General features: G+C 48.3%; 1 protein-coding gene across 1 annotated transcript; it reads left to right on the top strand.

Moving 5' to 3' along the window:
• Nucleotides 1-431: 431 nt before the first annotated feature.
• GAL3ST2 (galactose-3-O-sulfotransferase 2) lies at nucleotides 432-3867 on the top strand. The gene is made up of 3 exons (XM_073358817.1): nucleotides 432-451; nucleotides 1268-1547; nucleotides 3043-3867. The coding sequence occupies exons 1-3, from the start codon at nucleotides 432-434 to the stop codon at nucleotides 3865-3867; spliced, it is 1125 nt and encodes a 374-aa protein (XP_073214918.1).
• Nucleotides 3868-15403: the final 11536 nt, after the last annotated feature.

Here is a 15403-nt window from a genome sequence, read left to right as displayed (position 1 = left end):
GAATCCCTCCATCATAACAAAAGGCCACGTACAGTTCCAAGCACAGTTCCCATAATCAGGGTAATAGCAATTTATTCTTCCTGCCCCAATAACAGAGACACTGGGGATCCCACAGCAGCCAAAGTGACCATTTGGGCAGCTATGGTCTCATTCTAGGCATGGTGGGTGTGCCTATGCAAATGAGATCGGCCCCTGAAGTTCTTTTCCACACCTTGCCACACCTCACCACCAGATGTCAGGGTGGAGCTCATCCTGACACTGCTTACATCGACAAGCCCTCAGTTACAAAGAGTGGCAGGAAATTTGATGTGGTTCGAATTGGGAGGACATTACATTTTATTTTGGACTCACTGGATCTCTGTTTCTTTTGCAGGCATTCCAGAATCCTGGGGCTTTGGCTGGGAGTCATTTTTCTAGCTGGGTTCTTCCATATGAAAGGAAATGTCATCTCGTAAGTCCACTTTCTACAGGGATAGAAAGAGTAAGAAGAACTTGCCATGTGCCACGTCTGTGCAGGGGCAGCAAGATGATCCATCATATCTTATATTTTTGGATTGCTAAAGGTAGCCCTAAGCACAGAGACTAGGGCTAGGATTTTCAAGACCGGGGGCCTAAAGTTGGGCTCCTAAATTCATATCTAGCACCTAAATAAGTGACCTATCAACAGTGTAGAGCATCTAGCAGCTGGGAGTAGCTGCAACAATACTAACAAAGCAAGGGGAGTGAGCAGGAGAAGCCAAAGCCCCTCCCAACCCCCTCAGTAACAAATAAGCTGATTATTGTGTGGAGCTGAAAGAGCCATGCAGACTGGCATTCAGAGCTAATGAGGGCAGAAGAGGGGTGTGCTCATCTGTGCTTTTTAGAACTACAGACAAAGTGCTGGATCTTTAGCTGGTGTCAATTGCCATAGCCCCAGTGACTGCAAAGGAGCAATGCCGATTTACACCAGCTGGGGATCTGGTATATTGACTTCAATAGAGCTATGGCCAATTTACACCAGTGTGGGATGTGGCCCATTGACTTCAATGAGGCTATGCTGATTTATGCCAGCTGTGGAATGGGCCCATTGAGTTCAAGGGAGTGATGCTGATTTATTCCAGGTGTGGATCTGGCCCCAGTTAGCCTAAGGAAAGGTTAAACTTTGGCGGCTCTTTGGAAAAGTAAAATGAGAGGGCCAGCAGGGTAGGAAATGGCAGGGGAAAGCAGCACTGTCAGGTGGAAGAAATGGATTACAACACTAGAGAAAACATTTCCTATGTGCTTTAAGTTCATACAGAATGTGGGGGTTTTCCACCAAGCACCTGAGACCCAGTCACCCCCAGACGAACGTGATGTTTCTCAAGACCCACAAAACTGCCAGCAGCACCATCATGAACATCCTATTCCGGTTTGCAGAGAGGCACAATCTGACCCTAGCCCTTCCTGCTGGCCAGAACTACCACTTGGGCTATCCTCATCGCTTCATGGCCCAGTTTGTAGAGGGATTTAAAACCATCGGACAAAGTTACAACATCATGTGCAACCACATGAGGTTTAACCTCCAAGAGGTGAGATCCTGGGCAGCAGCAGTTCGGGAGGCATCCTGTGAAATGACTGTGGTGCTGTTATTATCAGGGATCCTAGTTTTCCATGATAAAAACCCAAAATTCTCCAATAAAAAAACATAGAAATCCATGTTTTTCCATGATTAAAATGAAATGCTGAACTTTAGTTACCCTACCCACAATACATATAGGTATCAGGTGAACACAGTGTTTTATTGATATATTTACAATTTTAAAGCAGGCCTGCAGTCAGAGCCCTGGCCATTCTCCTGATTATCTGAATTTTTGATGATCTGATCTGGTCTTGGTACCAATTAGATTAGCTAATCGGGGTTCCACTGTATATATTTTTATTTTCTCACAACTGTAAAAACTAAAGATTCTCTGTAAAAATGCAAATTCCATGTTTTTCCGTGTCAACCAGATATCTAGGATCCCTGGTTATTAGCTAGCACTAAATATCACTCTGCAGAGGCCTTTCCCTTCATGAAGTGCATTGCAATTAGCATGTAAAATGTTTTCTGAGTTAGGAATTAGTATGTTGGCCTTCAATCACAAAGCCCACAAGTACTGGGGAATGGCCATCGTTAGCTGGTAATCCCTCTAAGAATCTTAGGACTGACAATTATTTATAAAACAAACAAATGAGACTGGAGTTACCTTGTTTGGCTCAGGGAGGACCCTTTGCTTTGGAAAATAGAGAGTCAACTTCTAGGCCTGGCCATGATCTCTCTGTCTTTCTCTCTTCTTGATAGTGTAACTGGGGGTGAAATCCACTCCATGCTAACAAATCCCAAGATTCAGACTCTATGTGGAGGGCACAAGGAGCGATTTGGGAGGTGAAATCCACCCTTCACCAAGGGCCAGAGTGCAGTGTTTGTTGCACAGCCCTCTTCCCACAGCTACTGCTCCAGCCAATGGTCTGGAATAACAGCCACAGTCTCACTGTAGCAGTTGGGAAAATCACTGGGTCTACATAAATGTGGATCTTCACCCCACCACTGGCCTGAACCCAATGTGTCCTTCAGCATCAGCCAAGTGGGGCTGGCCTTGAGTCCACGTCCATGGTGTTTAGGGGAGCACAGGTAATGGGGGTACCATACCCCTCTGTGATTGTTCAGCTAGAAAACCCCTCATGCAGCCCAGGATAAAAGGCCAAACTATTCACTCAGCCCTAACAGGAATGAGAGAGCTCCCCTTTCATATGCTTACTGTACTTACCATGTGAGCTGGTGTAGCTATAGCAGTGTTGGCAAGCCTTCCTAACATAGAGAGAGAACTGGACCAGTTGCCTACAACCTGTCAGTACAGTGCTTGTACTTAGACTTTCCCACCATGACTATGTTTTAACCCCCTGCAAATGACCTACACTGTGCTTGTTCTTTTGGCCTGTTTACCCTTCAAGTCAAGTAGGAGCCATTTTTGTACCACAAAACCTCTCCTGTGCATAAGCAAGAGATACATTAATGGCCACATTGTGCTGTCTTCTTATAAACAGGTCCGAAAAGTAATGCCAAACACCACCACCTACTTTTCCATCCTGAGAAACCCAGTTTCACTGATGGAGTCCTCTTATGCCTATAATAAATTTTTTACACCAGCATTTAGAAGATCAAAGGATGTGAATGCGTTTCTGGCATCTCCATGGACATATTACAATATGAGTGAATGCACAAATAACATTCCTGCGAGGAACTACATGTGGTTTGACTTTGGCTATGACAACAACGCAATGGACACTGAGGACTACGTTCAGAGTGTCATAGCGGAGATCGAACAGGCTTTTCAGCTGATGTTGCTAACTGATTACTTTGATGAGTCCATGGTCCTGCTGAAGGACACTTTGGGCTGGGAGCTGGATGATGTGGTTTACTTCAAGCTGAATTCCCGAAGCCAGGACACTATCAAGAGCATGACCCCTGAGAGCAAGGAAAAGGTAAAAGAATGGTGCTCATTGGACTGGAAGCTCTACCAACACTTCAACAGAACCTTCTGGAGGAGAATTCAGGAGACAATAGGGCTAGAAAAATTGGATCAGGAGGTGAATCTCCTGAGAATGAGACAAAAGGAACTTATGGAGCTGTGTCTCTTGGATCCAGTGCCGATAGATAAGAACAAGATCAAAGACAAAAAACTTCAGCCCTTCCAGTCAGGGCGTGCAAATATTCTGGGCTATAATCTTAAAGAAGACATGGCTAATGAGACTCTGAGAACCTGCCTGAGACTGATCCTGCCTGAGCTTCAGTATATGTCATATCTGTATGCTCATCAGTTTCCAGAGAAGAGGAGGAAGAGCACAGCTTTTCCCTTGTGGCTGAGATGACAGTGTTGGTGGATTGTTAATATCACCCACAGAGCAATAATGCTTATAACATTCCTATCACCTTGTTCATGTACCTCCCAGAGATGTGTTTACATTTTTGTGGCCTAATGGATTTAACCCATGAAATTTCCTTACAGAGTTTTCAGATCCGGGAGTGGGGTAGGGAGACAGAAGGGGTGTGGCAGGAACACAGCACTCCCCAGCTGACTCCATTTGCCATATGGTTCCCTGGATGTCTTTGCTTGCTTCAGCCTACACCAGGGGCTGGGCTGGGGTGAAGTTGGCTAAAGAACCAGGGAGCTGTGACTGGTTCCCTAACCACCTACTGTCTCTGCTGTACAGAGCAGATACTGGCCTTTCCTCTGTGGGTGAAATACTAGTTTAAATCACAGCATCAGGTTTAGTAAAAATACCTGCACTGATCTTGTTGTAAATGGAAAATACTGCAGAGAAGTGACTCTGCACTGGGAAATTCCTGTTTCCCATTCTAGGCTAACGCAGGGATTGCCAGTGCATTATAGGTCAATTTCGTGCACAAAGACATTCCAAAGACTAGACAGCATATTTAACAGGCCTGAGGGAAAGCTTTATATTTCAGTTTATTTGATTGTACTTTATATCACAAGTCAGTGGAACTGAGCTCACAGGATGTACCGTGCCAGCTGTTGAAACACAGGAACAGACTCCTGAGATACAACATCCCTTTGAGTCTGGAACATAGACACCGACTGCTACTGGTGCCGGTGAGTGCTCGACCCCCCCCCCCCCCCCGGCCACTACTCCACCACTGCCCTGTCCCCTCCTGCCCCCATTCCAACCCCTTCCCCAAAGTCTCCGCCCCCTCCCTGCCCCTATTCCGACTCCTTTCCCAAATCCCCACCCTGGCCCCGCCTCTTCCCTGCCTCCTCTCCTGAGCACGCCACATTCCTGCTCCTCCCCACTCCCAGAGCTTGCTACAGCTGTTTGGCAGTGGCAAGCACTGGGAGGTAGGCAGAGGAGTGGGGATGCAGTGTGTTCGGGGGAGGAGGTGGAGGTGAGGAGAAGTGGAGTGGGGCAGGGAGCTTGGCTGCCGGTGGGTGCAGAGCACCAACTAATTTTTCCCCATGGGTGCTCCAGCCCCAGAGCACCCATAGAGTCAGTGCCTATGTTTGGAATATATTCGCCCCCCCGCCCATGTAATAGCTACAGAGAACAGACTATTCAAGGGCTCTGGGAGGGTAGTAGGTTATTTCTATGTACGCAGAAGCAGTGTGATCATTAGCAGGGCTACAGCCTGGGACCTTCAGAATCAAAAGCACAAGCCCCACCTAGGAGAGATAAAGGAGTTATGCCATGAGCCATCGCTAAGTTGCAGGCTGTGATGCTCAGTGGAGACAGGAATGTGACCACACACATGCACTAAGCCAGGCTCTCGTACTTGGAACCAGAATCTCCACAGACAGACCAAGCCAAGCCCCAAACATCAGCCCAACTCAGAGAAGCCAATAGATGGCTGCGATTTCAGTCAGCAGAAGATGCTTCAAGCTGGACTCACCTTTTTCTGCCAAATGTTGCCCTCTGGGCTCGTGATTTTACACAGCAGCTGTCATCCTCCAGCTAGCCCGAAATGTGTCAGGTAGTACAGAGCACAGTGAGGCAGAGTATTACTGTCAGCTAGGTTAGAGAGATGTCAGTGTCATTATCCACCATTAGAGATTTAAGGAAAGATGTGAGATTATGCAAATGTTCCTTTTTGAGACAGCAGCTTGGTCTAATAGATAAATCATAGAATCTTAGAATCATTTATCAACATTAAATTTCATCTGATGATGGTGTGTAGTTTGTAAAGATTGTCCTCTGGTCTGGGTTCCTTCAATGAAAGGTAAATAAATAGCATATAAGGTGTTGTATACTATGTTAATAATTAACAATAAAGACTGTGTCATATTAATCTGTTGCTCCTGAACAGATCTTTGCAGATTGGGATAGTTTTTGAATCTACAGATTGAGAGGTGGTCACATGTGCAAACACTTTGTGACAGGACATGGAGTTCAAGTATTACAACTCTTCCAGTGCAATGGCATTGCTACAGTGCTCAGAGTGGTAAATACGACACCCCTCTCCCTTATCTGTCCCATGTCAAGGGCAGGAATTTTAAGTGTGCAGTAAATCAATAAGGGTGATATATTTCATCAACTGTTTCCTACCTCAGTTACTGTATAAGCACTGATTACACAATAAACCCATTGAAAACAGGTGACACCCATTCCTTCCCTGGAGCACTATGGCTGCTAGGTCTTATTCCACCTTATTGCCATGCTGTGCCATCTGTCCTTCCCCACTCAGCAGCACTGCGGTGGGTATAATGGAGAGGGTTAATAATTACAGTGCAGTGGGCAAGGGCCATGTTTGCTGGTGTCACTATACCGGTACAGCGATGCTGGCAAGCCCTCCGAGCATAGCCATAGCTATACTGGCATAAATGTGCCTTTGCTAGTATAGCTTATACTGGGCACCCAAGTGAAATGAACTGTTCCCCCAGTAGCACTTTTAGGTTGATGTAACTGGTCCACCATAGGGCTTTTGCTGGTATAGCAATATCACAGGTAATCACACCCCTGAGCGACAACTATACTGACAAAAGTTTCTGGTGTAGACCTGGAATAAAGCTAAAACCACTGTGGATGCCTTGGTTAACTGGGCATAAGGAGAGAGCATAGAGGTGGTGGAAAGGGAGTTAGTCTGGAGAAGGGAAAGGGGTGAATGCTGAGCTTTACAAATTAAATAAAAACATGGTGCAAGCACTAGTGCGAGTCTCCATTGCAATCCATGCTGCTGTGGGGATAGGAGTGCATGCAGTAGCTACCGACAAACTCCAGAATCCATAATCTGGAACAGTGCCACTCTACCAGTGGGTTGTGATGCCTGGGGCATTAGCAATCAGAAGAGTCACAAGGGAGTGAAAATATTACTACAGCCTAAACAAAGAAAATCTTGCTGCCCCACTTTCCACACACCCTGTATCCTTCAAGGCCAAGTATCCCTATCACCTCTTGTAACTCACGCACACACTCGTATATTACACAGGCTGATCATTGTTACCATGGAGACAGATTTTTACTCTAACTTTTGTAGTAAATGTTGGGGGAGGGGTGCAAACATTCTTGCCTTTGAGTAAGGGGTCACCAGCCTGACAAGGTTGAGAAACTCTGAGCTAAAGCAAAGGAATGAGGTCAGCACAGTGCCCTCCAGGGGGCAGAATGGGGCTCTCTCCCTGCTGGGGGCTCGGTGGAGGGTGCAGACCTTGTTATTCATCCTCCACAAGAGAGGAAAACAGAGGCTCTTCCTTCACTTCCAGAGGACAGACTCAGGCTGTCTTTTGCCAGACAGCAATATTGGCTTCCCCCCGCCCTTGGTGGGACGGGTTTCCCGACTTCATCTTTACTCCCTCAGGAGGAGAGCTCCCAGCAATGAGTCCTTCTGCATCCACCCCAGGGAGGATCGCTCCAAGCCCATGCTCCCTCTTCAACTCCCACTCCAAGAGCAGCTTCCATCACTAGCTCTCTCATTGCCGCTTACAGGGAAGGCCGGTCCTTTTGATCACCTTCCATTTTGTCTGTTTAGGATGGACCCTAGGGCTAGGCTGAAGGAAGCTGCTCACATTTGTTTTACTTCCTGTAGCCAAGGAGACCTGCCATGTTGTTCTCCTACAGCTGAGACTGGGTAGCTATTCTCTCTCCCTTTTGAACCTGCCCTAGAGGGATGGTGACCCTCCCACCAACCTCTAGCCAGGACTGGTGCTCCTAATCCAGTGGGCTATTCTTTGTCTCCCTAAACTTGGTGACAGGAAGGGTTTGAAGACCCTTCTCTACAAATCAGGTGTCTGTGCCTGCCTTTGAAGGGGGTGTGATAGCTAAAATGAATAAGGGACATGTATCATCTAAACTGAACCTGGATGTCCTGATTCACAGAGGGGAGGGACACAGAATAGACAAATGCAACCCCTGCCGGAAGGTACCGTACCATCTTCCAAGTCATAATCATGTATAAGCAGGCATACACAGGGCACAGGAGATCCAACAGGGAGTCCAGGACTGGAAACTAGGTGACACCAGTTCCACACAGATGCCATCTATATGGCACCAAAGAAGAGGAGACCTCTCTGCTGTACTAGCTTGTGGCCCTGTAAGGGGGGGGAGAAGAGAAAGGGTGGCAGCTAAAACAACAAAGGTGTTGCCGGCATCCAGTGCCGAGAGGCTAAACAACAGCTGGAGTTGGTTCTCCACCCGGTGTGCTACACCCAATAATCACAACTGGGTGGAGAAGCAGAAAAGTTTATTTGCAGCTGCAAAAAGGTACAGGGAGAATAAAATATCAAATCCTGCACACAGAGCAGGAAGTTACACAGGCTTTTATACATCCTTTTTCCCAGCATACTTATCCAATAGCAAGCTGCCCTAAGTATCCATATAGCCAGCCAATCCAGTTCCCAGCTAGTGCCCTTGTGCGCTGTATCATTTCTTAAACCATACATAAAGCTGCTTTATTCAGCATTGTTCTTCCATATCTGCCCTGTTTGGCCTTGCTTAGTTTCAGGCAGTCTGACTCTGCAACATATTGTTGCAGATCCTCAGCATAACTGCTGCGAGTGCCTCCAGGCGGGGGGGCCAAGGACACTTGGGCCTAGTACGCAGAGCTGTTGCGAGTGCCTCCAGGCAGGAGGGGGCCAAGAACACTTGGGCCTAGTGTGAGGGGGCTTCATTGACACTCGTGGTCTTCCATCCCCTCAAGTTACCTAGTGGCCATGCCCCAGTGTCCTCAACAACTCCCTCCTTTGAGAACGCTCAACAACCTTGGCTCTGAGTTTTCTCACTTGGGCTACTTATTTCTTTACAATAGGACTTTGCATAAGCACTTTGTGATAGCCCTGAAGAGAATGACTTATTAACTTTTGCAAAAGGGCCCTAACACATGATACTGCACAGCATAATACCAATAATACAAGCAATACAGGAAAGAGAAGTTTCAATAAATAAACCACCAAGCCAAAATGACAAACCCCAGCCTGAAAACAAGGTTTGCAACCAATCACTCTATGGGACAGTATAGGCAACCTGTGCTCCGGCTCGGGCATGGGCCTCGGCCTGTACCACCTTTTCATAGATCTCATAACTGCTACCATTTACATATACACAACATCGGGGCCCAACGAGGGCACAAACCCCTCCTTGGGATGCCAAGAGATAGTCCAAAGCCAGTCTGTTTTGGAGGGAAAACGTCCTGAGCTGCTGTACCTCTTTATTTAATGTTTTTACTGCTGATCCTAAATCACTAACCGAGTCCTCTAACTCTAAGGCCACTTTCTCATGTACCATTATGCCAGCATGTACTTTCTCAAGTACCAGCATGCCATGGCTGGCCCGGTAAACAGTGGCGCTATTTCCAGTACAGAGCACCCTACAAGCTTCTCGGTTATGAGGGAATTCTTCATACTGCCCTCTAATGCCGTGGTCAGTCGCCGCAGGGTTTTTTCTAGTGACTTAACAGAGGTGTCTTGGGCATTTCTAATCTTTCCTTTGGGCAGTGTGGCAGTTATGGAAAGATGAGGAACTCCATGAGCTATATAACAGCTATCTGTCCAGTTGGCTGGCAGCACCTTGTAAGCCTTTCGGCCACATGCAAAATAGTGACCCTCTAGGGCCCAGTAAGGACTGTTTCTTAAGGGGATTCCTGGGATATTTAAAGCTGCTTTGGCTGCTTTTCCAAACAGTTCATATGCCCCTAAGGGGGCATCCCATCCTCCTGATTGGGTACAAGTGGGGGCGTTTCTAATTGCGCCGTTCAAATTACACTTGCCATAGGGACCACTACAAACCCACCATTGGCTTGCTACATTGGAGATATTAACTGGACGGCAAGTTATATTTCCAAACCTTTCTTTTGTGGTAAGATTATTTGTAAGAGTTTCCCTAAAAGGGGAGGAACCATTACACCCACACTGCTGGCCTCCCCTTTTGGTCTTTATCCAATACCCATCAGCCCACTGTGTAATAACACAGGAGCTTTTTCCCACAGGACGCCCATAGTGATCAGATTGGTTTCGGGTAAAACATAACACTCCCTCAGTGAGTACTGCAACTGACTACTCCTGGTCCTGATAGGTGGCCTGCTGTAAAGAGGTCTTATTCCAGAATGGCGAGTCTGTTCTTTCCTGCTCTTTGGTGGTGGCTAATTCTGCTAAGATCAAGGGCAGCATGTCAAGGGGCATTCCCGTTTTGGGGGACAGTGGAGTTGGAGCACATACACAGCAATCAGTCTGGTTTGTTAAAGTAGCAACATGGTGTGCAAGCGAAACAAAGGAGTTATGCTCCCGATATGCACAGTTTGGAAATACCAATACAGAGACTAACAATGTTACCCAATTAATTATCACCAGAGTCTTTTTAACCCAGGGTCTTTAGTACCTGGGTGGGCCCATTTCAGCGTAAAGGTGCCCACTATTTGTGTCTTTTAAACAGTAGCTTTAGCCCGAGATCATCACTAGATGAGGAGTCCGCAGGTTGGACGGTCCACTGTTCTGCTGACGAGGGGGCGGGTACTGCCTTCAGACGAGAGTGATGGATCCAGTTCTTGTGTCCCTCGATCTTTGCCGCTGTATGGGAGATCAGCAGGACGGTATAGGGTCCTTTCCACTTTTCCTGGAGAGGCTCGTCTTTCCAGGTGCAAACAAGCACAGAGTCACTGGGCTGTAAGGAGTGGACGAGAGAGTCCAAGGGGAGAGGCTGGGAATCCTTGGTATACCTGTGAAGAGACAAGAGAACAGGAGACAGGGAACACATATACTGTGACAAAAAACCATTACCCAGCTCCCATTCCCCTGACAGAACCGGGGTGCCATTCATTCATTTATGCCCTTCCAAACATAATTTCAAAGGGACTAAGCCCTAATCTACCCTTAGGGAGAACACGGATACGGAGTAGGATGAGGGGCAAAGCATCAGGCCATCGCAGTGAGGCTTCTTGGCACACTTTTGGGAGATGCCGTTTAAGGGTCTGATTGGTACGCTCCACTACCCCACTGGCTTGCGGTCTCCAGGGCGTATGGAGTTTCCAGGGGATCTGTGAGGCATGTGAGATGCTTTGAATGATTTTTGACGTGAAGTGTGTCCCGTTGTCAGATTCCATCCATAGGGGGAGTCCAAAGCGAGGAATGATCTCCTTAACAAACTTGAGGGCCACTGTTCTGGCAGTGCAATTAAGGCATGGAAAGGCTTCTGGCCATCCGCTGAACCGATCCACTATAACAAGGAGATATTTGAACCCTTGGGGCCGGGGAAACTCAGTAAAGTCTATTTGCCACACTTGTCCGGGGCCCGGAGTGGGTTCTAGGGCAGCTGGTGGCACAGGATGTCCCGGTCGGGGGTTATTCTTTTGGCAGACTAAGCAGTCCGCTTGTACCTGGGCAGCCAGGGGTCGGAGTCCGGAAGTGATAAAGTATTTTCCCATTAGCTGGATAAGTGCTTCCCTGCCAGCATGAGTGGTTTGATGTAGTTTCTGCAGCACCAGCTGGATCAGGCCCTTTGGTAAGAGGCCTTCCCTTCTGGGGAATGGAGCCATCTCTCCTTTTCCCAGAGACCGAGTTTGTCAGTTAGCTGTCTCTCCTCCCCAGAGTACTGAGGGGTGGAAGCTCCCCTACTGATGGGATAAGGGCATGCATATGGGCGTTCTCAGTCTGATGGGATGGCAGGGTGGCAGCATGCTTAGCCTCTCTATCTGCCCGGGCGTTACCTCTGGCCACATCTTGATCCTCCCTTTGATGGGCTTTACAGTGTACCACCGCCACTTCCGAGGGGAGTTGTACGGCTTCTAGGAGCCGGAGGATTTGGGGCCCATACTTGACTGGGGAGCCTTGGGCTGTCAGCATTCCCCTTTGCTTCCATAGACCAGCATGAGCATATCAAAAGCATACTTTGAATCAGTAAAAATGTTGACCCGCTTTCCTTTTGACAGTTCAAGTGCATGGGTCAGGGCTATTAGTTCGGCAAGCTGGGCAGAGGTCCCAGCAGGCAAACCTTCAGCTTCCACAGTGTCATGGAGGGTCACAACAGCATAACCCGCCCTCCTTTGCCCATCTATTACAGTACTGCTACCATCAGTGTACCACTCATAATCTGCATTTGGGAGGGATTTAAATTTAAATCCGGACGGCTGGAGTACTGGGCATCTATGATCTCTAAACAGTCATGTTTTTGTTCCTCTCTTTCTGGAAAGAGAGTGGCTGGGTTAAGGGAGGGTCAAGGCTGTAAGGTGACTTCAGAGTTCTCTAACAGCTTAGCCTGGTACCGAGCAATCCGAGCCTGGGTGAGCCAAAGCCCTCCCTTTGCATCCAATAAGGCTCGGACCATATGGGGAGTATAGATTTGCATAACCCCTTCCAATGTTAGCTTCTCAGCTTCCTCAAGCACTAGGGCAGTAGCTGCGACCGCCCGTAAACATGCCGGCCAACCCTTTGCAACCTGATCCAGTTGCTTAGAAAAATAAGCCACGGGACGTCTCCATGCTCCTAACAGCTGTGTGAGCACTCCTAGGGCCACCCCCTTTCGTTCATGTACATACAACTGAAACGGCTTAGAGAGATCTGGCAGGCCCAGTGCTGGGGCTTCCATCAACTTCCTTTTCAAGATTTTAAATGCCCTGTCAGCCTCTGGGGTCCAATAGAAGGGGTCATGATCTGCTCCTTTTACACAGTCATACAGAGGTTTAGCTCACAGTCCAAACTCTGGGATCCATATCCTGCAAAAGCCTGCCATACCCAGAAATGGCCTGAGCCGCTTACGATTACTTGGGGTAGGAACTTGACAGATAGCTTCCTTTCTTTCGCTTGAAAGCTGACGCTCCCCTTGCTGTATGTGAAACCCGAGGTACCATACCTCTGGGAGGGCGATTTGAGCCTTACTCCGTGCTACCTGATATCCCCGGAATCCAATAAAATTCATGAGGCTCACGGTGGCTTTAAGGCAGGGGGTTTGGCCCACAGTGGCAATTAATAAATCATCTACATACTGCAGAAGGAGGGCCTCCTCATTATCCAACTCCTCTAGGTCCCTGGCCAGAGCCTGGCCAAAGAGGGTGGGGCAGTTTTTAAATCCCTGGGCCAACACTGTCCAGCAAAGTTGCTTTTTAACCCTTTTTCGGTCCTCCCACTCGAAGGAGAAAATCTCCTGTGACGGGGTGGCAACTGGGATGGTAAAGAAAGCATCTTTCAGATCGAGGACTGAAAAATGGGTATACTGTCCCCCTATAGAAGCCAATAAGGTATACGGGTTAGGGACAAGTGGGTGCAGCGTCTTAACCCGTTCATTGACTGCCCTCAGGTCCTGTACCAGCCGATACGTGCCATCAGGCTTCTGTACGGGTAGAATGGGAGTGTTCCAGGCTGACTGACATTCCCGGAGAATACCTTACATTAGGAATTATTAGGGTGAGAAACTGCTTGATTCAAAACTTGCTTAGGCCTTGTCTACACTACGAAATGACTCCGATTTTACAGAAGTCGATTTTTGGGAACAGATTGTATAAAGTCGAGTCCATGCATCCACACTGAGCACATTAATTTGGCGGTGTGCGTCCACAATACTGTGGCAAGCATCGACATTCCAAGCGGTGCACTTTGGGTAGCTATCCTACAGTTTCCACAGTCCCCGCTGCCCATTGGAATTCTGGGCTGAGCTCCCAAGGCCTGAGGGGCCAGACATTTATCACAAGTGGTTATGGGTAAATGTTGTCAGTCAACCCTCCCTCCGTGAAAGCAACATCAGACAATCATTTCATGCCCTTTTCCCTGGATTGCCCAAGCAGACGCCATAGCACAGCAAGCAAGGAGCCTGTTCAGCTCACCGCAGCAGTTATGACCATTGTAAACACCTCATGCATTATCATGCAGTTTATGCAGAACCAGAACCTGAAAAACCAGGTGAGGAGGCAATGGCAGCGCGGTGACGAGAGTGATGAGGACATGGACATAGATTTCTCTAAAACCGCGGTCCCCGGCAATTTGGAGATCATGGTGTTACTGGGGCAGGCTCATGTTGTGTAATGTTGATTCTGGGCCCAGGAAACAAGCACAGACTGGTGGGACCACATAGTGTTGCAGGTTTGGGATGATTCCCAGTGGCTCAGAAACTTTTGCAGGAGTAAGGGCACTTTCATGGAACTTTGTGACTTGCTTTCCCTTGCCCTGAAGCGCATGGATACCAAGATGAGAGCAGCCCTCACAGTTGAGAAGCGGGTGGCAATAGCCCTGTGGCAGCTTGCAACGCCAGACAGCTACTGGTCAGTCGGTAATCAATTTGGAATGGGCAAATCTACTGTGGTGGTTGCTGTGATGCAAGTAGCCAACGCAATCATTGAGCAGCTGCTATCAAAGGTAGTGACTCTGGGAAATGTGCAGGTCATAGTGGATGGCTTTGCTGCAACGGGATTCCCTAACTGTGGTGGGGCTATAAACGGAACCCATATCCCTATCTTGGGACCGGACCACCAGGACAGCCAGTACATAAACCGCAAGGGGTACTTTTCAATGGTGCTGCAAGCACTGGTGGATCACAAGGGACATTTCACCAACATCAACGTGGGATGGTCGGGAAAGGTGCATGATGCTCACGTCTTCAGGAACTCTGGTCTGTTTAAATGGCTGCAGGAAGGGACTTACTTCCCAGACCAGAAAATAACTGTTAGGGATGTTGAAATGCCTATAGTTATCCTTGGGGACCCAGCCTACCCCTTAATGCCCTGGCTCATGAAGCCATACACAGGAACCCTGGACAGTAGTAAGGAGCTGTTCAACTATAGACGTTTATGGAGGGGTGGGAGGTTGAGGCAAGTCACCTGCCCACTGAATACACGCAGCCCGGCACCAGGGCGACTAAAAGAGCTCAGCAGGGTGCGGTGCGCAACAGAGAAGCTTTGAAAACCAGTTTCATGACTGGCCAGGGTACCATGTGACACTTCTGTTTGTTTCTCCTTGATGAAAACGCGCCCCCTTGGTTGACTCTAATTCCCTGTAAGCCACCCGCCCTCCCCCCTTGGATCACAGCTTGCTTGCAAAGGAAATAAAGTCACTATCATTTAAAAACCATGTATTCTTTATTAATTGATTATAAAAACAGGGAGATAACTCACAAGGTAGCCCGGGTGGGGTGTGGGAGGAGGACAGAAGGGAAGGAAAAGGCCACTTCAAAACTTGTTGAATGACAGCCTTCTGTTGCTTGGGCTATCCACTGGGGTGGAGTGGTTGGGTGCCCGGAGCCTCCCCACCCCGCAGCTTTCTTGGGCGTCTGGGTGAGGAGGCTATGGAACTTGGGGAGGAGGGCGGTTGGTTACATAGGGGCTGCAGCGGCAGTCTGTGATCCTGCTGCCATTCCTGAACCTCCACCAAATGCTGGAGCATGTCCGTTTGATCCCGCAGTAGCCTCAGTGTTGCATCCTGCCTCCTCTGATCTTCCTGCCCCCACCTCTCATCTCGATCGTCCCTCCTGTCCTCACGTTCATTGGCCG

The sequence above is a fragment of the Lepidochelys kempii genome, chromosome 9 (genome assembly GCF_965140285.1).
Source record: "Lepidochelys kempii isolate rLepKem1 chromosome 9, rLepKem1.hap1, whole genome shotgun sequence".
NCBI classification, from domain to species: Eukaryota; Metazoa; Chordata; order Testudines; family Cheloniidae; genus Lepidochelys; species Lepidochelys kempii.
The sequence above is the reverse complement of the archived record's forward strand: the minus strand, read 5'-3'. Positions and strand labels throughout refer to the sequence as shown.

Bases quoted from the DNA above. Each gene is read 5' to 3' on its own strand.
- GAL3ST2 (XM_073358817.1), top strand. From the start codon at position 432: ATGAAAGGAAATGTCATCTC. The intron at 452-1,267 runs GTAAGTCCACTT...ATGTGCTTTAAG, and splicing joins ATGAAAGGAAATGTCATCTC to TTCATACAGAATGTGGGGGT. The intron at 1,548-3,042 runs GTGAGATCCTGG...TCTTATAAACAG, and splicing joins TGAGGTTTAACCTCCAAGAG to GTCCGAAAAGTAATGCCAAA.